Raw genomic sequence first — 22,089 nt, 5'->3', positions numbered from 1 at the left:
ACAACCACGGCTCAGGATTGGTTCACCACAGTATCATCCTCCTCCCACACCCAGTTCTCGACCGTTTCGTAACTTCTTGGCCAGTAGTCCACATTGACCTCGCTTCCATCCCGGCGAACAACCACCCGCATCATGTTGTCGAGCGAGTCACTGGCACCCCATTCACCCCACATACGGACCACCTCATCACCCACGCGCAGGCCAGCTTCCTCGGCCCTTGTCCTGTTTGATGTGAAGCTGGCCACTTTCCCCTGTGAAGAACGGAAGCCCAGTTCAAACAGCTCTACATCTTTTCTCACCATCTTTAGTCCAAACTTGGCGAAGCCATCAGCATCCGGCACGATAAACGTTCCGTTTAGCATGGCGGAGAGGCTTGCCTCAGCAGCTTCGCTCCCAACCAGCCCGCTTAACACCTCAAGAAACTCGCCTGTCTGCACCTTTTCGTGTGCGACGAACCGCCGATAGAGCTCCAGGGTCAGATCATCGAGGTCCTTGGTGCCATTGGTCGCTTTCGCGATCAAGCCTTGGACCTGGGCGAGATACACAAAACCGGTGCCGTACGGGGCCTTGACGTTCTGGGTGCTAGTCCAGTAGTTTTCGATGATGGACTGCCACGTCTTGCCAGCCATGCCACTAGTGTAATAGCTTTGGGCATTGTTGTTGAGCCACCGGATGAGGTAGCTCTTGTCAACGGCACCCGCAGCGAACGGGGCCACGACGGCGTAGAACTGCGCCACACCCTCGCGGTACCACATATCATACTGCCGCGAGGGCGACATCAGCGCATACTCGTGGATACCCTCATGGGACAGCAGGAAGGTGGCAGCCTCCTCGCTCTGCTCCTCTGCCGTGCCATCCGAAAACTCCAACAAAAACGAGTTGTACCCCCCGGCACCCCCATAGCCCGCCAACGCGCGCCGCCAGAACACACGGAACGGCGTATCCACATCCCCAAAGAACGACGCAATCGCACCATGCATATCCTTCGCAATCCCCGCCATCCGCTCACTATCATACGGCAGCTCCCCCAACCAATACACATAAAACGGCCTTTCCCCCTCCACCACTTCCACCTCCCACCCCGGCCACCGCCGCAACGCCCCCACCGCAAAATACGCCTTCGCGAGCACCCGCCCGGGCAAACCCACCGCCGTCTCCCTCACCCGATCCCCCAACGAACTCGCCACCCGCACCCCCTCCGGCACCATCCACTCCACCACCACCTCCCACTCCCCATCCCCCCCTCCAACCCCGGCTACTGGAAGCGGCAAAAACCCCGTCCCCATCCCCACCACGCCCCCACCGCTCTCATCCGCCCGCAGATCAACCCTCGGCCCCGACGGCGTGGCCTTGTCCACCACGCGCGGCACGGCGCGGAACTGCATCACGACAGGGCCGTGCGGGTGGCGTGAGGTGAACCAGGTGCGTTGGGCGTCGGTGGCGTTGGTGTCGGTGTGGGTGAGGGGGAGGGGGCCGAGGGCGTCGGTGGCGATGAGGGAGGTGTCGTTGTATTGTTGGGTGGGGGTTAGGCCGTGGTTGAGGTCGAGTTGAAGGAGAGGGTAGTGGGATGGAGGGGCTGGGGAGGTGGTGGTGTTGGGTTGGGGGAGGTGGGAGAGGTGGAGGGTGATGTCGAGGGCGGTGATGGTGGTGATGGTGGTGGTGGTGGTGGTGGTGTTGGGGGCGGAGAATTGGGGGGTGAGGGTTACTTTGATGCGTGGCAGGGAGGTGGTGAGGCCGCAGGTGGTAGCGGTTAGGGCGGCGAGGAGCAAGGGTAAAAGTGTTGGCGCCATGTTGGAGAGTTGAACTGGCGTTTTGTGAAGCAGCCGAGAGCAGGCAGCGGGCCTCTGGCTCGTGAAAGATTGATGGAGTTGCCTCTCATGGCTCGGCGCTCATGGCTGGGCGGTAGATATATGCCCGGTTTAGTGATTCCAGCTCCTACTCCCAATTCGGATCAGCATTATGCAGGACTCAGGACGAAGGATTCAGGCAAAAAGAGAAATCCCTTCTCAAGTCGGGAAGGTTGCTCAGAATCCGGGTTGACATCGAAACCTATGATTCGCTCGGTCCTGGATAACCTTGGATTCTTGCACAAATGATTGATGGTTACGGCACACCCAACCAACATGGGGTCTACGGTGAGCCAGGTAAATGCAAGTGGGATGCGACTGAGCTGGTCAGCCCTATGCGGGATCATCCAGCCGCGGTCCATTCCCAGAAGGCGGGCACAACTAGGTACTAGGAAATACAGTTCATGTATTATAGTAGGTAGCTAGCCAGCAATGAAGGGAATTCTGGACAGTTTATAAAAAGAGAAAATTCCCATCTGCAATCCCATCGTCTAACCCTTGCCACTCCACACTCCTCACGCATGAATCACACAAGCACAGAGACAGCTCAACAGACATTCTTAGGTCCCTATGAACTCGAGTTTGTCAATCCAACAAATACCACAAGTACAGCAGCATACGCCGCGGTTGCCTGCAATACCTGGTCTGACTTGTCCAGCCGCCAAGAGGCCAAAATGCAAGGAAGGCGACACAAATAGTCGTAGTAATGAGTCTGGTGTAGAGATCATCACGCAGCATCATCAACCACATCGGTCCCACGAGCAGGGAGCCCCCAATAGTGGCCAGTGACAAGCGGTCCCAGAATGCCTTCATGCGTGTTTTCCTGACGTTCCTGTTGCGCGTTCCCCCAATCGTCATGTTTTCGTCGTCCCACAGCTCGACGGGCGCGACTTTGTTGGTCTGGTCTCCGAGGCCGTCAAGGTCACCGGCCAGCCGCCTGATAACGTACCGGTCGGCGGCGCGCTCTCCGGTGGCGTAGAAGTAGTCCTGCGGCAACTTGCTAGTCTCCAACATGTAATCGTAGTCCTTCAATGCTTGCGCTATTACCACTCTGTTAGTTCCGCCCGGCTTTAAGAGGAGACTTCTTTGGCAACGCTCACTGTACTTTTCCAGATTCTTTTCCCACCCAACCGATTCCTGTTTCGACACGAACATATCAATAGCATGATCCACCAACTTGACTTGCAACTTCCGCAGCTTCAATCTCTGCATTTCCGCAAAGCTAACGCGGAATATCCTCTGCCCAGGAGGAGCCGGCTCTGTGATCCCGAGCAACCTTTTCAGCTTGTGCTTCGACTGCCTTCTTGCGCCCACAATCTCATGAACTAGGCCCCGTGGTGGTGTTCCACCGCCCATCTCACTTGGTTCTCCGCATCGCGAGGATGCAGGGTTACCGAGCCATAGCCGCTGCCTGCTGCTGCAGGGGGCTTCTCTGACGGGGGTGGGCCGTCAGGTGGGATGGCGCGGCCTTTTGCAGGGCGGTTCGTCAAGCTGGGGGACCGACGACGGGGCGAACCGGATGCGTAGCTCGAGGCGCGTGAGCTCGACGTGCTCGATGCTTGTCTTGACCTGCGCACGGGTCTCGTTGGACGGGGTGTGAAACCTCGAGGTCTTTTGCGGTGGTGAGGAGCCTGATCTGGAGGTGGAGAGGGACTTGCTGATCTTCCACCGGTAGGGTGTGGAGATGGAAGAGGAATGTGTATCCCTGGCTTTAAGGTTGAGGGAGTTGCGCATGTTCCGAGCGGCGGCCACTTTTCTGGCGGTTCTGAGCTCGTGCCCCCTTTGTTGCTAGTCACGGCTGGAATTAGATGATATTTGTTAGCATATTTATGCTTTTCATGTAGACATGATGCAAAGTAGATTTCACGCGCCTTCAACAACTAGTGATGATTCAGCGTTTCCTTCCGTAAGGCCCCTTCCTAGGTCTGGGTCGGGGCTTTGAGACGGCATTTGTGACATCTGGAGCAAAAGAGCAATGGCAGAAAAAAGCTGTTCGTCTTTTTGAACACTTGGCGCGATACATACGTTAATAGTTATGAAACAACAACTACAATAGCGCGGGAAATGGGGATAGTCGCGATGCTACGATTGGTGCTGCTGAGAGGACAGGTGAGGTAAACGAAGCATAAAAGTAGCTTGAAAAGGCGGGGAGTGAACTCACTGAACAGTGCGGCTGGCTGTACACAAGCTGATCCGATGACGGACATCTCAGCCCTAAGCAATAAAGTGGCGCAGCATACGACCGAATATATTACATGTACGGTGATGTACCGAGCCTGATAGTTCAATACCTCTTCATATAAAGTTATAATATCCCAGTCATTGACCAGGCATTCAACACCCCCAGGCTCAGCGGAACTAACTCGACCAAACCCACGCCTCAAAACCACCATCACCTGAACTTAACCCCCCCCTTAAAATCCACGATGTCCACCCCCTCCTGCCTCCAACAAAGCCACCACCTCAAAATCGACATCGACTTCGACCGCATCCTGACCATCATCTTCCCGCACGCCGCCTGGGCCAGCTCCTACCTAGCGCACGTCGAAAGCCGCCCCTACCACGCCGACCGCCGGGCGCGCCTCGACAACGGCCACACCGTGAGCCTGAAGCTGCCCAAGACCGTCGACCGCATGCACGTCGGCCTCTCCACCAGCGCGGGCGAGGGCGGCGCGCTGGCGCTCGTCTTCGACAGCAAGCGCGGCGCGCGCGACTGGCTGGCGAACTCGCCGCTGTGGGAGGCGTCGAGGGCGGAGGGCGGGGAGGCGGAGAGGTCGGTGGTGATTAGGACGTGGTGGAAGCATAGGGAGTTTGAGGGCCGCTTGGATGGTGTGCGTGAGCGCGCGGAGCTGGCCGGGCCCGCGGAGTTGGTCGGGAGTTCGGTTGTCCGGCTGGGGGCAGGGTTCACTCCGGCTACGAGGGCGAGTCCGGCTCCGGCTCCGGTTCCGGCTCCGTTTGGAGGTAGTGACGTGCTAGGAACATCAGTGGATCCCTATCGGAGATCTGAAGTGAGTCGAGCTTGGGGGATTGAGTCGTTTCGGTTTGCACGCAGTTCTCATAAACGCTTTAGCAACTAAGTGATTTACAAACATGCATAGATGCGTACCACCTAGGTAGGTACCTAGGTAGCTTGGGCCCGGCCAACAGATTCGACAGAGAACTTCGATGCTCTCGTCCCACCATACTACCTTCCTCGCGCTCGACATCCCGCATTGTCGACAAGACCTGCGATGACATGCATCAAGACGGCAACTACCTACAGTGGTAGTCCCTAAGCACATGGTTCTCCTTCTCTAAAATAAACCCCTTAGCACATTCACCCTATCATATTAGCCCCTTAATGTTTTTGCTTTTTCTGTTCCTTAGATATTCTTCTTTCTCTTTTTTCTGCTTTTAATTCTTTTGTCTATGGAAACAGCCAAAAGAAAAAGACGGGGAAGAGGGAAAGAAGAGGTAATATCAAGACGATCGTTAACTTTTATGCTGGCATCTCCGCCTGAGTGAAGACTACCTAGCTTGCCGCCGTTAATGCTACGAGGTGGAGTACTTGACTAGGCAGTATTAAACCTAACGGGGTTGGCAAGTGAGCTACCGATACAGAATCGACTATAGGAATTCGATACTCCCATCATTACATGTACCTTGCCTCTCTCGTAGTCGACAGCACCCATCCCATCACGCTCCCTGCCTCGGAACCGACCCCCGTCTTCTAATGAGCAAAACGGAAGTCCAACCTCTTCAGACCCTCATCCTTGGTGTTCACGGCGTAGTCTTCCTGTTCCTGCGGCAACATGGCATTCCACTTTCTGTCCCGGACCCGATTTCTCCAGACATAAAACACCTTGACAAGATAAAACAACACAATATTAAAACACACCAAGCCCAACAGGATCTTATTACCGCGACGATACAGCGGCTGATCATCGTCGCGGTAGATGTTACTCGCAATGATATTGCCGCTCTGCACAGTCATGTTGTACAGCGCCGCCGACACCGCGCGGGTGCGGACGGCGTTGCTGTTGCGCGCGTTCCACGCCACCAGGATGGCGTGGCAGTACGGGTACGACAGCAGGCCGGTCAGTAGCGCGTAGCGTGTCCAGGGCGACGCGGTGGCCGGCAGCAGGACGAGCGCGAGCAGCCACGGGAAGATCCAGATGTTGGACGACGACGAGACAATGGCGCGCTCGCCGAGTCGTTTGGAGACCCAGGTGATGATGAGCAGGTTGACGGCGAAGAGGAACTGCGACGGGATGGCGAGGAGGTTGGCCTGGAATACGGAGAAGCCGAGCTGCCGGAGGATGTAGGAGAGGTAGGTGCCTGGTGGGGATGGTGGGATGTATGCGGTGAGGCCGATTAGGTACACTGGCGCCAGCTCCCAGTCCTTGATTGCCTTCCACAGAAGGGAGGGGCCGACAGCCTGCCGGTTGTTCATGTCGCCCTTGCTGGGGTCGTCGCGGAGCAGCCGGTTGACCATGATAGACTCCTCTCGGTCTGTGAACCACCCATCCTTGCCCCGGAACCAGCTTCGAGTCTGGCATGGGCCGGGGGGCATGAGTACCCAGGAAAAGAGGCCGGCAATGAGCGTGATGATGCCCTCGATTAGGAAGAGCCACTGCCATCCGGACCACCCCCTGACTCCGCGCATCTGAAGAATGCCGGCGGCAAGCAAAGAGCCCACAATGTTGACGGTGCTCAGGGCGGTCCAGAACCATGCAAGCCGCGTGGGCAACTCGCCCGATTTGTAGAAGTACGTCAACCACAAGACGATGTCGGGGATAAAGCCGCCCATTAGGAGACCCAAGAGGGCTTTGATAGCGTAGTAACCCGCTTTGTTGCTCAAGAAGGCCTGCGAGCCGCCCGTGATGGACCAGGCCGTCATGATGAAGGGGATCCAGCGATCAGCGCCCAACTTCTTGCTGATCAAGCCGCTCGGGAGCTCGGCCGCGAGGAATGACGCGAGGAAGATGGTTTGACCGTAGTTGAAGTCGTTGGTGTTCATACCTACACGCCGCAGAAGTTAGTCAGGGGTTGGCTCCTCGAACTTTAGATACGATAAGATGGTACCATACCGATTTCCGGCAGCATGTTGTCCGAAATGGCCCTGTTAATGTTTCGTCGGTGGAGATCCAATGCACAAAACATGATCCAAGCCCTGTTGGTTTGCATCATCAACTGTCAGTTTCCACCTCGCCTCGAAATTCCCAACTGCTTTAGGAACACAGAGACTGCGGTACGCACCAGAGCATGATTCTCAAATCGATTTTGCGGAGCAATTTCCGTTCTTCTTCGGCAGACCATGTGAATGACGGGTCAAAACGGTGCCGGTTCTCGTACCCGGCCTTCTCGAAGACATCCCGCCAGTGAGAGGCCACGGTAGGATCCGAGAAAACGTGCTCGGCAGATGACCCATAACCTTCGGAATCGGTAAGGCTCTCCTGAGAAATGGACTCTCGGGGCGGGGAGCCTTCTTTGCGGCTTGAGGCCTGATTGGAGGACTCGTCCTCCTTGGTGGTGACTGCCATGTCCCGGGGATCTGGGAGCGGGAGCGGGAGTGGTTAGGATGTGCAGGACACCTGGGCTGGATCTGAGACAGTAATTGCATCTCCGCGGAGGTGGCATTGCAGCTTTGGCCTCTTATACGGCGCCCTATCGATGTGTGGGGAGGCGTGTTCAACGCTACCAACAACGGGACCAGGGGTGTTGATGTTGCCACCAAGACCAAGGCTTGCACCATCTTGATGGTACGCCAGCAAGGCCAGTCACCACGCACCTGGTGGGTGTTATCAGTGGCGCAATATTGTTCCATCATTGCATCGCACGCTTCAACAGGACTCCCACGCGCATTTCGATAACGATCCCACGCAGCTTCAGCCCACTCGACAATCTCCTTAGGTTTAACGCTGTCTAAACACTCCACCTCAAAGCGATAACGACAGACGAGCCGGTCTTGACGTTCTCTCAGGCCGAGGCACCGGCCTACAAGTGGATAGGTGTTTGCCTTTTTTTTCCTTTTCTCTCTTCCTCTGCTTTCTTTTGCCTGTTCTTTTCGTTTGTTCTTCTTTTCTTTTTTTTTCTACTTTTTTTTTGAAAGCAAAGCACTGGTATGCTGATACGACATGGTTATTAATGTCTTGTGGAGCTCATGGAGAACGAAAGAATGACGTGCTTAGGGGCTGGAGGACAACGTGGGCCCTGGAAGGGGTCAGAGTTGTGTTCAATATTTACAACTAGGTAGGCGAGAAGAGAAGCCGGCTTCACCAAATTTGGTCTCGGTGGAGGGATCCAGCACGACAGCACAATCCGTAGGACAGGAAAGAGGTCAGTATGTCCCCGAGTTGAAAACTAAAATTCTGCTATCAAACTATAACCACCCTGCATCTGCTAGACCAGCCCCTAGCTGTGATGGTGTCTCTTATTATCGCAGTATCATTTGTTCTGCCCCCACACCCCGATTCGAAATCTGTGTCCTCTACTCACGTGCAGGTAACTCGACAGTGTGTCGAGCACCCGGCATCTCAGCCATCACTTCATCGCTGGCCATCTCATGAGGAGAGTCCGGCAGGTCGCGCTCGTGTGGCTTTGCCGGTAGCTCATGGCTCTTTTCCCAAGCCGCAGCTGCCGCTCTGCTCTTGCGCTGCCTCCTTTTCCGCTGCCACAGAAGGAAAGCCGCGACGGACACCGCCAACACGGCCAAGGTTATCGCCACGCAGATGGCCACGGTGGCGCCGATGGAGAGGCTCGAACCGGTGGGGGGGTCAGATTCAGAAGACGGCGGAGAGGTCGCGGAGCTGATGATGGAGCTGGTAGCCGCGCCCGTGCGGGACGCCGTCGTGAGATCAGTGGCCTGGTAGACCATTCTTATGCCGTAGGCGTAAATCACCTCCGGGGAGGTGACTGTCTGCAATGCGGTATAGGTTTCCGGGTTTGACCCTACAAGCGATAGCCTCAACCCGCCGGCCGGCACAGTGGTGCGGCATTGAAACCAGTCCATCGTGTCAGAAGTTTTACTGCCCTCGACACAGCGCATGTCAGGCATATTCTCGAGGGTTGGGCAACTAAATCAGCATTAGTCACGGTTTCTCATAGGCTGTGCTCCAGATGCTGTAGCCAAGCAGCACTGCATGAACGAGACTAACCAGGTCACCGTAGTAACTGATTCCACCCCCCGTGAATCTTGGCAGGCAGTCCTGTAACCGCTTGGGCATGCAATACCCGGCGAGAAAAAGATGCCCCCAGGGCCCGAAGTGTATCCAGGCGGGAAGCATGTTCGGTCTGTAGCGAATCTCAAGTAGTCGGGAGGCCCCTCCACCGAAGTCAGACGAGTGCGCTCGGGAGCAGGAGGCGTAAAAACTGTCGTGAGAGGGAGGAACGGGAACGATGTCACGGGCTGAGATTTTTCGGTGCTTTTTGTCGTAGATGGTGTTGTTGACTGGGTCGACTCTGCAGGTGGTGGTGGGATGGATGTTGACGCTGAACTTGATGGCGCTGATGTTGACGACGCTTGGCGATGGGACGGCGGCTTTGAGGTTGATGCTGGAGGAGGCGGTGGAGGAGCGGATGTTGATACTGGTGGGCGTGGTGGACGAGTTGATGTGGATGTCCACGGAGCTAGGCCAAATGTAGCCGGATCATCTGTAGGATATATATATATATATCATTCATACTCCGCCATGCCCTAGGGCGTGCCGGACCCTCTGCTATTTAGTGTACAGGAAAACCGTGCCCTCCCGGGCCGGGTGAAAAACCCCTACCAACAATCAAGGAACGATGCGTTCTCATCTGTAGGATATACCGGCGCCATATTGAACCTTTTGTCACTGCCTAAGGGGAAGGCACAGTAGAAAGTAACAGTCGACGAAGTCCTCCGAACACACCATGATCACGGCGGGGGAAGGGCCTCTGTTTAACAGTCAATGTGTTTCTTCACTTCATGGTTGACGATCGGCCCGGTTGGCGAATCCAATTGCTGTGTCACCCTACGGCCGTCCCTTGATAAATTGGAAAATGGAAAAGAGAACGGCAGATGAGCAAATAGCGAACTATTCGCCAATTAAGGGAGCAATAAGGTAATCTTGGGAAAGTGGTCGGGAGGCACAGTGGGCACTCAGAGCCGCTCAGGGGCGGGTCAGGGGGATTGGGGGCGAGGAAAACCACAAAGCTGAGGGGACGGATGAGGGTACCAGGGCGAGTGAACAAGATATCATTAAAGACGAAGGGAGTGAGACAGATAGTGACGTGCTGCCTCTCGTCGTTTCCCATGACATTGGTTGCAGGCAACGGCCCAGGGAATAGTGGACTGAATGAAGTCGGCGATGTCGCTGAACTTTAGGTGCGAAGGGGTCACACCGATGCCGCAGCTACACGTCCGTCGCCCGCCCCGCTGAATCGTCGAATTTGTAGTCACCAAGTGCTTAGGATGATACCCGTCTTGGGAGGCCACGAAAGCAAGACCATGACAGCGGGCAAGTTTAGGTCGACTTTCTCGGCGCCCTTGGACAGAACGAATCGGTTTTTTCTTGGCAGTACTGCTGCGTTGTCAGCCCTGGGGGGCACGACGCATCACAGACGTGGCAGAGAGAGCCGCCTGCCCGATTTTCTTTATTTGAGTTAGGGATCTCTAGATGTATCAACTGTATCAACTGTATCAGGTGCTACTAATATAAAGACCTATGACTCGACAGCTTCTGGCAAATATTGATTAGGACAGGACCTGCCGATATACGAATACAGATCCATGTCGCTAGTACTAGCGAGTAGCATCCCGTCTTATACATCCTCCTCCCAATCATCAGAGTCAGGGTACGGCTCATAATCTTCGTTGGAGAGATGCTCGACGATCTTGGCCACCCCCTGTAAATCCCCTTCGAGGGTGCCAGCCTTGTCCTCATCGACCCATCCCTCAGTATAACCGCCGCCAAAGTCAATCAGCCAAGCATCATTGTTCTTGTCAATCATGACATTCTCCGCTTTGGCATCGCCCCAAACAAGGCCCGCGCTATGGATTTGCGCGACCGTCTCTTGAATCTGTCTCGCCCAACGCTGTCGCAGGGGGATGGGCGTGTGGAGCAGGTGGTCCTCGAACAAGAGCCCGTCATTTTCGCGACGACGGTCAATGTGCGTGAGTAGCAGGCCCAGGATTTGGCTATTCTCTTCTACCGCTACCACCCCGCGAAGACGAGCAATGCGTATGTCGTTATGCGTCAAGGAAGACTTGAGGATCCGCAGATGGGCGTCGAGCTCTCTTTCAAGCCTTAGATAGTCGCCTGGCGTGAAGGTCTTCAAGAAGCAAAGCGTCTTGTGGCCCGAATCGTCGAGCTCGACCAAAACCCGTGTCGGTGTCTCGGATAGGGCGGAGTCGGGCTTCTCAAACGAGACTTCGATTTCAAGGGGACGGAAGAACTTGACGTACTGCCCAAGCTGTTGGGCAAGCTCAGGCTCGATGTCGTTTAAGGGCGGAACCCAGCGGCTCTCCTCGTCTCTCATGAAGATAGGGAACGGCTTATCGTTTTCTACCTCAAGCCGACAGCGGTACTCTTCTGGGAAAAAGTATTCGGAAAGAAGTGGGCGAGCCTCCCCCGTTGCAATCTTTGCGGGGTCGAAAGACGGCGGGATATCGGGGGCAACTTGCAAGAAGACAGGCTCGAAAGCATTGATGAGCCAAACATGAAAGGCGTCTATCACGTCTTCCGGATGCTCGTCTTCATCTGTGTCGAATTCACACTCGTCTCTTACAGCGGCGATGAACTTGCGATATCGAGATTCGATAGCAGGCGAATTGCAAATGTAGAAGGGCGACATTTCGACGTGGAACTCCCTGCCATTGCAGCGGATGGATGTGACGCAGTCGTCGGGACCATCGTGGCCGAGACGATCGCTCATGGCCTTTGCCAGGATGCGGCGTGGTTTGGCAGACGGAGTAGATGCCATCATGGATGGGTACATGTATGTGCCAATAATAGCGGATGCTAATAGCGTTCGTGACGGCGAGTGTCAGCGAGTGTCGGCGAGAGATTGACACAAGGGGTGCGCGATCTGCGGCTAAAAAATCGTAGAGAGGGGTTTGGACCTTTGTGCAGCGTTAAGGAGTCAGTTGCTTGTTAAAATTGTAATCAGCGGCCGCAGAAGTCCACTCAAAGGCTGAGCTTTGAAGTGACCTTGGCATTGGGGCATCGTGGCTCAAGAGTCAAGCGCTTAACAGCCCCCAAACCAGAACGACCGACAGAGCTCAAGGGGCCAAACCCGCTTGCCGTGCTAGCCGACAGAACCAAGAACAAGACGGCCCCCGAATTCTAATTTTAAAATGAGGCGAGCCGACTCATTGGCGTAACACCGTCACACAGACTCTGAGGCTCACAGCCAAGGGCCCCAAGGGGCAACAAGGTAACAATAACACCCGCAGTGCTGGCCCAGTTGAGACATATTCGACTCAACGAAACCGCTGTGGGGGCCGCATGATATATCAAACTTGCCCGCCACCTCCGTCCGCGTCTTGTCGAGACATCAGGACCATTGAGAAGGCCCATTCTGGTGCCAACAAATTGCCTCGCCGCGGTGAACCATGTTATGAGAGGCCTTGGCCGTGAGAATGCACGCTGCCGGTGTCTTGGCTAGCCAGCAGCTTGGCTGGGAACAGTCGAGGTTGATGCAATGCTGCCGCCGGCCGAGGCCGTAGCACAGCACTTCATCAACCGGGCCTGTGAGAATATAAGAGCAGAGGATCAGCGCTGTCTCTCGGCTCTGCTCTGCAGCTCATTAACTCAACCAGACTGGTCATCTTAACTTGCGCGCTATTCGAGGTACCTACCACCCTACGACACGTTGAACATCCATATCCAAGACCCAGCTCTACAACCGACGCCGCTTCGCCCACTTCTTCCGCGCAACGAACATTACCACCCCCCCAACCGCAACCATGTGCCGCAAGTTCCAACGCATCGGACGGTGCGGACACGTCTACAGAGAGACCTGGAGCCCCTCCGACCCAACGAGATGCAGCGCAGCACGGGCCCGAGCCCGCCGAACCGGAAACGCAGCCCGACATTGCCGGCACACCGACGGCGGTGGCCGTTCGACCCACATCACTAACGACAACACCCAAGTCTGCCGCTCCACCACGTGCTACCGAGACTACATCCTCCGGACCAACGGCTGGACGTGCCACAAATGCGGCGGCCAGAACAGCGGCACCACCAGGGCCTGTGTGCACAGCGACGTGGTCGACTATTCCTCCGGGTCGTCGTCGTCCGGCGGCGGCGGCTATGAGGTGTGCGGACATCACTCCTGCAGGGAGTGCAAACCCATCCGCCGCCGCCGCTGAGTATCGGGGGCTTTCGGTGGACAACGGCAGAACAAGGGCTCGCTGTTTGTCGTGCTGTAGGACGGCTGAGGGCGTTGATTGCTTTTGTTTAGAGTTGAAGGAATAAGTATCTGAAAGGATATACTAGTTAGTTAGTTGGTCTAGGCAGTGACAACAGTTCTCATAACTTTTAAGGTTGTCTTTTCGGTCCTCGCTTAAGGTGATGTGAAACGTCCGAGGTGGTTGTGGTTGAAAGTGGGAGACGAAATGGAATTCTTATCTCAGGATGTGCTGATACAAGCCTTTCGATTTGGAAACTCTGACCGTCCTCAACACGACCAACATCACCCGTGTGGCCGTTGAATACTCTTAAAGACTAGACTCCAAGCCGGCTTAGGTACCTATGTTTCACTAACCGACGATCACCCGCAGAGAAAGGGACAGAAAAAAGTAAGGACATAAGCCGGGGAAGGAGCATGTACAGGCTTTTGGAAGAGAGAATACGCCGGCTGGGATAACTCTGTTCCTGGCATTCTTTTTTGTGCACAACTCACGCTGGTGGCAGCCGTGCTTTGGATATCTGAATTTCAACGCGTGTAAACCTACGGAAAATAGTGCGACTAGTGACCCTATAGAGATATTCTGCCCCCCTCCTCTCCTCCCTCCTCCTTAGTCCGAGTCCTCACCATCAGTTTGGTCATCGGCAGCTCCCAGAACAACCACCTCCATGTTTCCCTCGGGGATGAACGCCTCCAGTCGATCAATATCATCCTCCGGGTCCCCTTCAACCTTGGCCTCGGACGCAATGTAGTACCCTCGATGAACAAGGCAAAGGCGGAACCCGTTCTGTGGACCGTGCCTTGTGCTCTGGTAAACGCAGAATAGCATCGACGTTCGAAGCTTGCCGGTGACCTCGTGGCGCTTGCCGTGCCAGAAGATGTGGGATCGCACGGCATCGGGTATGTTCGAGATCTCGTCGAGGGGGCCGGCGGTGGCGATTTGTTGCAGGATGGTGGGCGGGAGGGGAGTGCCTTCTGACACGATGTGGGAGCTCATGATGAAGGATGTGGGTTGGCGAGGTTGGGGACTCGGGAGATTCGAAATAGCGAAAGGGGACGACAGGACGCAAGCGGCGCAACTGGTCGCAGGGTCGAAACGAGCTCAAAGAAAACACTCGCCGTTCTCGAAGTGCGCCCTGGCGGCAGCAGTAATTGGCTAGTCGTCGCCGTCAGTGGATATAGGTTTTGGTATGGAGGACCTTATAGAGGGAGCCTGGTGGCAGGCAGCAATGGGGACTTATATGCGGAGACTTACGTAGCAGTGAGCTACCCCGCACTGAACACAGAGGTACGACGAGCCGCCCCGGTTCTTGCAATTGTGCGCGCTTCTACGGCCAATGCTATCCGACTTCTGACAGGAGCTGTCGTACTTCAGCTTGTCAGACCCGACAAGGGCGTTGTTGCTGCAATGACGCGTGTTTCGCACACAAGCCGGGGAGTGAATGCTGAGGTCCAGGAATTTAGTCGCATCCATTATTCTCTCAACAGTAGGTACCTAGGTAGGTAGGTAGCCAGATAATCGAGGACTAAAGGAGCAAGGATAATGCGGTGCCTGGGTGGTACCGAGGTATGCAGAGTGGAACTTGGAACTGGGAGAGAGTGTGGAAGCAAAAGAGTTTGGTGCTTGACAATGGCCGAAAGCAAACTCTTTAAATCAATGATTCCTTGAGTTGCGTTCCCCCGCCCCAGGATCAAAAGGTACAGACTAATAGGCGCCGAATGCCTGCTCAATGCACGCCGACACCCAACAGGACCAACGGCGTCTCTGGTTGGCGCCTAGGGTGGCCTGGCAGCCTGGCCGGCGTGGCGCCTTTCACGCTTCCACTACCTATGCCATCGTCCAAGCGAACTCAGCTTCCTGCACTTGCGAACTTCGTGTCACCAACAGCGCAGTCTTGCCGCTCATCATTTCTTGTCCTCGCCACACCGGTTCTCGTCTTGATTGGACCACTTCGTCACCATGGTTTCATTTTCCGCCCGCCTTGACCAACAAGCCGTCCAGCCCGGCGGCGGACATGGAAACTGTCGTCCTGGACCAATGAATGATGTCAGGAAGAAGTCCCTCTGGTGTCTCGGCGTCGACGCTCTCCGCACGGGTCAGGAGAGGCAGACCCATTCCATTCGCGCCAAGCATCTGTTGAAGGTGCACCGCAGGGAGCAACAACGATGTGGAAATGAAGGTGGTGATCTATCTCGATGATGGATGACATGAGGAAAGGAGGAAGCCACCTACAGGAGAGTGGATGAGTGGATGAATTTTATTTCGCCCAGAGGAACCAAGCCTACCTATCCAGATAATTGTTAGGTTTGCTATATATGGATCTTGCTCCTCCTGAATCCCAAGCGTTATAGTATAGCTTGTTACTATCTCGTTAGTCCCGTTGAAGAGTGTTCTGACGATGCCGCCCACGCCCCTTGATTAGAACGCCTGGGAAATCATCAGGGTTAGGGTCACTACTTATGGTTGTTCGCTCGAAATCTCAATCTGGGCAAATTGTTTCCCCCCGAGCCAGCATCATTTCGGCAATAGCAATAAGACCCCTTTGGCCTGGTATGGTCTCGAATGTTTCAGGGAACAACTCATTGAACAAGCTTTCCAGTCTTCGCCCGCTATAGCCGTTGATTGGCCGAGACTGAATTGATGGTTGCTGGCCATGACGTTTGCGATGACGTTTTGGGCAACAACCTTTTCGTTTCAAGTTTCAAGCTTTTAAGTTGCGACCGTCGATTGAGCGCCACTGCAGTGGGGGGGATCTTTCAGCGCTCAGCTGAGAACTCGAGATTGCCTTGGGCATGCAACACAACACAAAATAAAATACACGCTCACGCCTGCGCATCGTGAAAATGAAAAGAATACTGCTACTCGCATTTATCCATGGATTCAAGGTAAGTCGCGCTTGCGTGGTTGTGTTGTTGACTTCACGGTTTGCTGATTGTTTTGTGTTATCGTTTATACAGGGGAGCGATTTCACCTTCGGCGACTTCCCAACCCATCTCAAAGATACCGTCGCCAACAACTTGCCGGACCATGAGGTGGCCACTGCCGTCTACCCAAAATATGAAACCCGCGGAGAGCTGGCCCAAAGCACCGCGGCCTTTCTAGAATGGTAAGTGTGACTCTCTCGAAACCATGAGATGAACTTACCGGCGCGATGCCGAATTCTAACACCCTAGACAGGCTGAAAGAGCAAGTGATGAACTTGCGCAAAGCACACCTTGACAACCCCTGGCCACCAAACGACCGGAAAGTTGGCGTCGTCCTAGTCGCGCATTCCATGGGGTAAGCCCTGCCTTTCCCACCCATCACCACCCCAACACCGACCTTATGAGCACTAACTCTCCAACAGCGGTTTCGTCGCCACCGACTGCCTCTTCCGGATCCTCGACGAGCACCGCCAAAACCCCCCACCCTCCGGCGCGACACCCACACCCATACCCATATTCCCCCTCATCCAAGGCATCCTCGCCTTCGACACCCCGCTCAACGGCCTCGCCCGCTCCATGTTCGTCTACGGCGCCTTCTCCAACTACCAAAAAGTCAGCAACGTCTTCAACATCATGACCGCCCTCTCCGCCGCCACCCCGGCCGCGCTCTCCCGGCTGGCCTCCAAACGCGCCCTCCGCACCGCCACCAACCGCATCGCCAAATCCACCACCACCACCCGCACCTCCACCACCAGCCCCGCCTGGAAAGCCTGGCAGCTCATCGCCCTGCGCACCGGCACGGTCGGCGTGATCGCGGCCGGCGGCGTGGCCGCCTTCGCGCACCGCCGGCAGATCCTCGAAGGGGTGCGCAGCGTGCGCGCGCTGACCCGCGCCGACGTCGTGCAGGGCTATCAGCAGTCGGTGGGGGCGGTGGGGCAGGGGCTGGCGTACGTGAATCGGGGGAATGTGGGCCAGAGTTTTGCGTGGTTGGCGGATCATTTTACGTTCGTGGGGGCGTTGTTGAAGCAGAATGAATTGGGGAGGAGGTTGGAGCGGTTGGCCGGGTTGAGGGGGGTGGGCGTGTGTGATGTGTACGCGTCGTTGGGGGAGAATGGGTATTGGAGTGGGGGGTATTTCGTGCCGGAGAGGACGTTTTGTGCGGTGCCGGGGAGGGGGGAGGCGGAGGGGAGGTTGTTTAGGAGGCATGTGGTGGAGGGGGCCAAGGATGAGATTGCGGCGCATGTGGGGTTGTTTCGGAGGGGGGATAATGGCGAGTATGAGAGGATGACGAGTGATGCGGCCAAGTTGGTGGTCGACTGGTTTAACGACGAGACGGAGTTGTACGACGACCCCAAGTTCCAGGAGCCACCGCCGGCTGAGCCGGAAGAGACGGAGGCCATTGCGAAGGCCGCTGATACCGGCGAGGTTGCAGAGGTTGAAGCCGAGATTGAAGGAAAGGCCAAGACGGACGCCGAAGAGGATGTCGAGATGGCCGTCGATGACGAGGTCCCAGACGAGTCGCCAATCGACATCGCCGCCGCAGCCTCACTTGTGCCGCTGCCCGACGAGATTGACGAACAGCTCTCGGGGGATACTGGCGATGCTGCAGGGGATGGGAAAGCCGACCAGAAACGGGCCTACCTCCGCCATCTGTTTGGCGTGGCTCAGCAGACGGGGACCAGTCTGCGGACTTACCTGCCGTCGAAGCTGCCCACCGTCGAGATGCCCAAGGTGTCGATGCCTGCCGTCAACCTACCTAGCATGCCTGCCATGCCTAGTGTACCGAGTATGCCGGCCATGCCGAGCATGTCGATGCCGACGAGAATTAATCCATTTTCCAAAGCACCGGCCACGGAGACGACGGCCGCAGAGACCACGACTTCGGTGGGCTCAGCAGAAGCCGCAGATACCGTGTCGACCGCCACAGAGCAAGTTGGCGCGGATGATGGGAAGTTGACCAGGGAGGAGGTTGGCGCTGCCCGGTAGTAGTTTATTCGATTTAGACTACCTGCCTGATGATGGGGTCGACTTTACTGCCCCTTTATTTGTGCGTTCTTATTCAGCTATCGTTGCTTTTCTCCTTGCATCTGAGAGTTTGTAATCTAAGGCTCAGCCCTTGCAGACGCCAGGCAATACACAACTTGAGATACCCCCTGGCGCATCGGCCAAGCATTTGTTATCTCCTCGGGCATCAAGATAGTAGCATGCACAAGTGCTACTACTTTTTGTACTACCTATTTACAGTTCGGTATCGCTTTTTGGCAAGCGCGCTTTAGCCAGTGGGTTGTGCCAGCCCCAAGCGGCGGAGACAACGCCATGTGGAAATGATGGACGGCAAACGTTGTTGCGAATCGCGGGGTGATTGGACGGCCCGCGGCCGCTCCCGCTCGAAAGAGCCCGATCAGGAAGGTTGGGAATAGTGTTGTCCATTGGCTTGCGGGGTTGCGACCCGCACGTGTCGGATTCAGGGGGTTTCATGCCCCTGAATCCCCCACAATCTTTCTCCGACGTGGTCGTGTCTCGCACATCCACTGGACATTGGGAGGTTTGGGTTCTAAGAGGCTCACCGAGCATCGGTAGCATCGCGCCGGCATTGGCTGAGGGCGGCACTTGGAGGCGCCGGACACCTTGAGTGGGGGTGGGCAGTTCGGAGTTTGACGGTTGTGCATGCTGGATGGGAAGCTGAGATTGGAAGATCGGCGCTGAGACAAGCGCCTCGCCGCCTTCCATTTATGGTAGTCTTATCGGGGTTGCGGGCTGGTTGTTACCGCCTGTCGGAGGATGCCGCCGTCTGGGCTCTAACAGATAACTATTTATGACCACCTCCTGCTCCTGGGGAAGCAGTAACTGACTCCGTAGTCCAGGCACAAGCTCTTTGGCAATCCACAACAGACAAGATGAAGTCGTACATTCTTGGTTCCCTTCTGGCCGTGGCGGTCTCCGCCATTCCCATGCCAGCTCCGGCTCCAGTAAGCCATGGCGAATAACACGTCCCCCATGCTGGCATGATAGCTCATTCATGATGATAGCCCGGAATCCCTTCGGCTTCGACGGCCAAGAGCCAGCTGGCCGGCCTCACCGTCAAGGCCTCGTATGACGACGGCGCCTACAGCCGCGAGAAGTTCCCGCACTGGCAGACAGCTAGCGGCGCCTGCAACACCCGGTATGAGCTCTCTCTTTCTCCCTGCTGGCCACAGATGCTCCGTCGATTCCGAAACTAACATATCACACAGCGAGTACGTCCTCAAGCGTGACGGCAGCAACGTCGTCACCGACTCCGCCTGCGCCGCCACCTCCGGCACCTGGTTCTCCCCCTACGACGGCGCCACCTGGACGGCCGCCTCCGACGTGGACATCGACCACATGGTCCCTCTCAAGAACGCCTGGATCGTAAGCCCGCCCCCTTCCAACCCCAACCCCGATTCCACCCCTCCATACCCAACAACAATGACACTAACCCCCTTACCCTGCCCAACAGTCCGGCGCCAACAGCTGGTCGACGGCCAAGCGCACGCAGTTCGCCAACGACATCGACATCCCGCAGCTGTGGGCCGTGACGGACAACGTCAACCAGGCCAAGAGCGACAAGTCGCCCGACAGCTGGAAGCCGCCCCTCAGCTCCTTCTACTGCACCTACTCCAAGAGCTGGGTCAACGTCAAGTACTCGTACGGCCTGAGCATCACGTCGGCCGAGAAGTCGGCGCTGACGAGCATGTTGAACTCGTGCTGAGTTTTGGGCGATGGTTTGGGGGACTGGTTTGGGCGCGTCTTCAACACGGGTGGGAAGGTGTTGCCAAGGTACCTACCTACCTCGGTACCTACCTAGTTAACGCAACGGGGGGATTCATGGGCGGATGTAAGGGCGTGGCGGGTGTTGTCCGTCCGCATGAGTACCTAGTGATGGAAGGACTGGGCTTTGTATATAGAGGAGTACGGTAGTAAATACGACTAACTGACAGGAAAGTAGCTCGCCTGCAAATACTTTGATCCTGAATCTCCTGAGCCGTGATTGATACCGTGCCCTACATTGACAAAAGAGAGAAGCGGGCACGTTGCGCCCTTGTTAACTAGACACAACAAATAATGTAGAAGCGCGGCGTCCGCCTATGAGGTCCATACGCAGGTACCGAACGCGTTGCCCTTGGGCTTGCGCCCAAGCCTGTGGGCGCGAGGGGAGGTATCAGCCCGGCCTTTTGCTCTTGGCTTTCTTCGGCCGCAGAATCTCCGCGAGGATACTCTCGTAATCTGGGTAGACGATACCCTGCAGCTCCATGTTCTTAGCCCTCTTCAACTTGCATTTCATCTCCGACCCGATGGCCCCCGGGTTGTTCCTTGTCGCGACGGCCTTCCAGTACTCGTATTCAGGGTGAAAGTTCTTGTCTCGTGGATCGTGCCATTCCCGGAGGAGCGCGTCCTTGAAGTCGGCCTGGGCAAAGTCGATGAAGAAGGGCTTCTGTGTGCGTTTGTCCACAATCACGTTGCGCGGCGCGCAGTCCCCCATGAGGACGCCGGTCGCGTCGAGAGTATGGGCTAGGTTGACGGCCGATTGTACAATGGTGGGCCACTTTTTGGGGTCACTCGGTGCCAACGGCGAGATGGGCAGGTCTGCAAGGTTATATCCAGAAATGCGTTCGACGAGGACGCCCTTCAGTTCGAAGTATTTGGCCATCTCGGACGGAAGGTTGGGGACTGGGACCATGACGCGCACATGGGCCAGCATTTGCGGGATGGATTCGCCTTGTAGGTGCTTCAGACGGTCGTAGGCTTCGGTTTCTGCGTTGAAGTATTCCTCACACTTTGCCCAGAGTGCCGCTTCGTACTCGGCCTGGCAGTCAGGCCCAGCGTCATCAAGGAAGTGCCAGGGCTGTGGGGGGTTGGGGTCTTGCTGCGACCTCCTCGCCAGCTCGCGGAGAAATGGCGTCATCTTCTTCGCCTTCACAAAGGATTGAAAAGCAGCTTCAACTGTTGCCGTGTGAGGTACGTGTTTTCCAAGGCATTGTCGGAGGTCTTTGCCGAGCCGGCGGTCGTAGACTTTAAGGACTGCCCTCAGCTCGGCACCAGTTTCGGTCCGCACCGTGACGTCCATGACTGGGGACATGGTGACGGAGTAAACGGCGAGCTTGGTTACCGTGGCAGGTCGGTTGGTCGGTAGACTGCAAAAACTCTTCAGAACATGGAGCTGCAGCGGCGTGCTGTATGGCCCTGGGTTAGGCCGCGCGGTGCTGCCGGGCCTGGGTGCGGTGCCGCCGGGTCTGGACATAATGGTGAGTGATGGTTGATGCAACGGAAACGTCAAAAAAATGGAATCGGCACGAGAAAGGTCCAATCTCAAATGAGAGTGAGGATGCTTGGAACACCGGAGCCAAGGACGGTTGCGTGTACTGACATTTCCAAATCGTCCATGGCGATGACACGCCGGGGCGGTATGAGATATAATATACTTAAAACCAGAGCAGCAATGTGGCCTGGAATTGAGCTCTCCAACGTGCGTCCTTAGCAACCGTTTCATTCCCGTCGAGAAGATGAGTGAGGGTGATGCCGTGATGGTGGTCGCAGAAGGTTTGAACTTACGCGAATTACGTGATCACGGTGTCGTCGTCTTATCACAGATGAGGAATCATGAGCTGTGCCACTCATACCCTTTCCACACTGGGAAGATGACTGTACCCGCGGCGGGTGCCGGTTGCGACGTCGAAGAGCCTCAGAACCCACAATGGGTGAGAAGTGAAGTGGCACAGTTATGCGAGGCTATTTTGGGACAACCCACTCAGCGGCTGTCTTTATTTTGACGGCGCAAGACTCGACATGCTTTGTAATTCGCCGCCACAAGTCACCAGGGTGGCGGCCATTGGTTGAAGCGCCTCTCCCCCTGTCCCCGATCGGCCAGCCCCCTGAGACACTCACACTATGAGGCCCCTGGACTGGACCCCGAACAGCCAGCGCGGTTACAAGTTTCGACTCC

At 56.1% G+C, this 22,089-nt stretch overlaps 12 protein-coding genes across 12 annotated transcripts; 4 read left to right on the top strand and 8 right to left on the bottom strand.

The window, feature by feature from the left end:
* Window positions 1-11: 11 nt before the first annotated feature.
* F5144DRAFT_652091 (uncharacterized protein) lies at window positions 12-1,923 on the bottom strand (the record flags this gene model as incomplete). The annotated part of the gene is made up of 5 exons (XM_066793051.1): window positions 1,359-1,923; window positions 1,039-1,211; window positions 930-1,008; window positions 399-800; window positions 12-251 (listed from the first exon to the last, which is right to left on the bottom strand). The coding sequence occupies exons 1-5, from the start codon at window positions 1,788-1,790 to the stop codon at window positions 12-14; spliced, it is 1,326 nt and encodes a 441-aa protein (XP_066640891.1). The 5' UTR covers window positions 1,791-1,923.
* A 267-nt stretch (window positions 1,924-2,190) lies between these two features.
* Window positions 2,191-3,984, bottom strand: F5144DRAFT_652073 (uncharacterized protein; the record flags this gene model as incomplete). The annotated part of the gene is made up of 5 exons (XM_066793050.1): window positions 3,715-3,984; window positions 3,197-3,635; window positions 2,948-3,164; window positions 2,676-2,887; window positions 2,191-2,235 (listed from the first exon to the last, which is right to left on the bottom strand). The coding sequence occupies exons 1-5, from the start codon at window positions 3,804-3,806 to the stop codon at window positions 2,191-2,193; spliced, it is 1,005 nt and encodes a 334-aa protein (XP_066640890.1). The 5' UTR covers window positions 3,807-3,984.
* Window positions 3,985-4,033: 49 nt separating this feature from the next.
* Window positions 4,034-5,454, top strand: F5144DRAFT_621667 (uncharacterized protein). Its single transcript, XM_066792074.1, has 3 exons — window positions 4,034-4,447; window positions 4,514-4,855; window positions 4,946-5,454. The coding sequence occupies exons 1-3, from the start codon at window positions 4,274-4,276 to the stop codon at window positions 4,958-4,960; spliced, it is 531 nt and encodes a 176-aa protein (XP_066640889.1). The 5' UTR covers window positions 4,034-4,273; the 3' UTR covers window positions 4,961-5,454.
* Window positions 5,455-5,556: 102 nt separating this feature from the next.
* F5144DRAFT_493728 (major facilitator superfamily domain-containing protein) lies at window positions 5,557-7,369 on the bottom strand (the record flags this gene model as incomplete). The annotated part of the gene is made up of 3 exons (XM_066785997.1): window positions 5,557-6,848; window positions 6,917-6,999; window positions 7,086-7,369. The coding sequence occupies 3 exons, from the start codon at window positions 7,367-7,369 to the stop codon at window positions 5,557-5,559; spliced, it is 1,659 nt and encodes a 552-aa protein (XP_066640888.1).
* Window positions 7,370-8,316: 947 nt separating this feature from the next.
* F5144DRAFT_493698 (uncharacterized protein) lies at window positions 8,317-8,838 on the bottom strand (the record flags this gene model as incomplete). The annotated part of the gene is made up of 1 exon (XM_066785995.1): window positions 8,317-8,838. The coding sequence occupies one exon, from the start codon at window positions 8,836-8,838 to the stop codon at window positions 8,317-8,319; it is 522 nt and encodes a 173-aa protein (XP_066640887.1).
* Window positions 8,839-10,332: 1,494 nt separating this feature from the next.
* F5144DRAFT_575999 (uncharacterized protein) lies at window positions 10,333-12,209 on the bottom strand. Its single transcript, XM_066789111.1, has one exon. It carries the CDS (start codon window positions 11,787-11,789, stop codon window positions 10,614-10,616), a length of 1,176 nt encoding a protein of 391 aa, XP_066640886.1. The 5' UTR covers window positions 11,790-12,209; the 3' UTR covers window positions 10,333-10,613.
* Window positions 12,210-12,759: 550 nt separating this feature from the next.
* Window positions 12,760-13,493, top strand: F5144DRAFT_621665 (uncharacterized protein; the record flags this gene model as incomplete). Its single annotated transcript, XM_066792073.1, has 2 exons — window positions 12,760-13,110; window positions 13,195-13,493. The coding sequence occupies 2 exons, from the start codon at window positions 12,760-12,762 to the stop codon at window positions 13,222-13,224; spliced, it is 381 nt and encodes a 126-aa protein (XP_066640885.1). The 3' UTR covers window positions 13,225-13,493.
* A 73-nt stretch (window positions 13,494-13,566) lies between these two features.
* F5144DRAFT_575997 (uncharacterized protein) lies at window positions 13,567-14,480 on the bottom strand. Its single transcript, XM_066789110.1, has one exon. The coding sequence runs from the start codon at window positions 14,197-14,199 to the stop codon at window positions 13,813-13,815; it is 387 nt and encodes a 128-aa protein (XP_066640884.1). The 5' UTR covers window positions 14,200-14,480; the 3' UTR covers window positions 13,567-13,812.
* F5144DRAFT_575995 (uncharacterized protein) lies at window positions 14,267-14,894 on the bottom strand. The gene is made up of 2 exons (XM_066789109.1): window positions 14,458-14,894; window positions 14,267-14,358 (listed from the first exon to the last, which is right to left on the bottom strand). The coding sequence occupies exons 1-2, from the start codon at window positions 14,674-14,676 to the stop codon at window positions 14,305-14,307; spliced, it is 273 nt and encodes a 90-aa protein (XP_066640883.1). The 5' UTR covers window positions 14,677-14,894; the 3' UTR covers window positions 14,267-14,304.
* Window positions 14,895-16,046: 1,152 nt separating this feature from the next.
* On the top strand, window positions 16,047-18,113 carry F5144DRAFT_548934 (uncharacterized protein; the record flags this gene model as incomplete). The annotated part of the gene is made up of 4 exons (XM_066787552.1): window positions 16,047-16,088; window positions 16,161-16,309; window positions 16,381-16,482; window positions 16,550-18,113. 4 exons carry the CDS (start codon window positions 16,047-16,049, stop codon window positions 18,111-18,113), a joined length of 1,857 nt encoding a protein of 618 aa, XP_066640882.1.
* A 797-nt stretch (window positions 18,114-18,910) lies between these two features.
* On the top strand, window positions 18,911-20,082 carry F5144DRAFT_273625 (uncharacterized protein). The gene is made up of 4 exons (XM_066783647.1): window positions 18,911-19,096; window positions 19,157-19,290; window positions 19,361-19,517; window positions 19,606-20,082. Exons 1-4 carry the CDS (start codon window positions 19,025-19,027, stop codon window positions 19,855-19,857), a joined length of 615 nt encoding a protein of 204 aa, XP_066640881.1. The 5' UTR covers window positions 18,911-19,024; the 3' UTR covers window positions 19,858-20,082.
* Window positions 20,078-21,865, bottom strand: F5144DRAFT_575990 (uncharacterized protein). The gene is made up of 2 exons (XM_066789108.1): window positions 21,514-21,865; window positions 20,078-21,379 (listed from the first exon to the last, which is right to left on the bottom strand). The coding sequence occupies exons 1-2, from the start codon at window positions 21,528-21,530 to the stop codon at window positions 20,308-20,310; spliced, it is 1,089 nt and encodes a 362-aa protein (XP_066640880.1). The 5' UTR covers window positions 21,531-21,865; the 3' UTR covers window positions 20,078-20,307.
* Between the last annotated feature and the right edge of the window lie 224 nt (window positions 21,866-22,089).

Source organism: Chaetomium tenue, assembly GCF_020726465.1.
Source record: "Chaetomium tenue strain MPI-SDFR-AT-0079 chromosome Unknown F5144scaffold_5, whole genome shotgun sequence".
In the NCBI taxonomy this organism is placed as follows: domain Eukaryota; kingdom Fungi; phylum Ascomycota; class Sordariomycetes; order Sordariales; family Chaetomiaceae; genus Chaetomium; species Chaetomium tenue.
Note: the sequence above shows the minus strand (reverse complement) of the source record. Positions and strands in the feature narration are given on the sequence as shown.

Bases quoted from the DNA above. Each gene is read 5' to 3' on its own strand.
- F5144DRAFT_621667 (XM_066792074.1), top strand. From the start codon at position 4,274: ATGTCCACCCCCTCCTGCCTCCAACAAAGCCACCACCTCAAAATCGAC. The intron at 4,448-4,513 runs GTGAGCCTGAAG...AGCGCGGGCGAG, and splicing joins GCCTCGACAACGGCCACACC to GGCGGCGCGCTGGCGCTCGT.
- F5144DRAFT_273625 (XM_066783647.1), top strand. From the start codon at position 19,025: ATGAAGTCGTACATTCTTGGTTCCCTTCTGGCCGTGGCGGTCTCCGCC. The intron at 19,291-19,360 runs GTATGAGCTCTC...CATATCACACAG, and splicing joins AGCGGCGCCTGCAACACCCG to CGAGTACGTCCTCAAGCGTG. The intron at 19,518-19,605 runs GTAAGCCCGCCC...CCTGCCCAACAG, and splicing joins CTCTCAAGAACGCCTGGATC to TCCGGCGCCAACAGCTGGTC.
- F5144DRAFT_575997 (XM_066789110.1), bottom strand. From the start codon at position 14,199: ATGAGCTCCCACATCGTGTCAGAAGGCACTCCCCTCCCGCCCACCATC.
- F5144DRAFT_575995 (XM_066789109.1), bottom strand. From the start codon at position 14,676: ATGGATGCGACTAAATTCCTGGACCTCAGCATTCACTCCCCGGCTTGT. The intron at 14,359-14,457 runs GTAAGTCTCCGC...GGCGACGACTAG, and splicing joins GCGGGGTAGCTCACTGCTAC to CCAATTACTGCTGCCGCCAG.
- F5144DRAFT_575999 (XM_066789111.1), bottom strand. From the start codon at position 11,789: ATGTACCCATCCATGATGGCATCTACTCCGTCTGCCAAACCACGCCGC.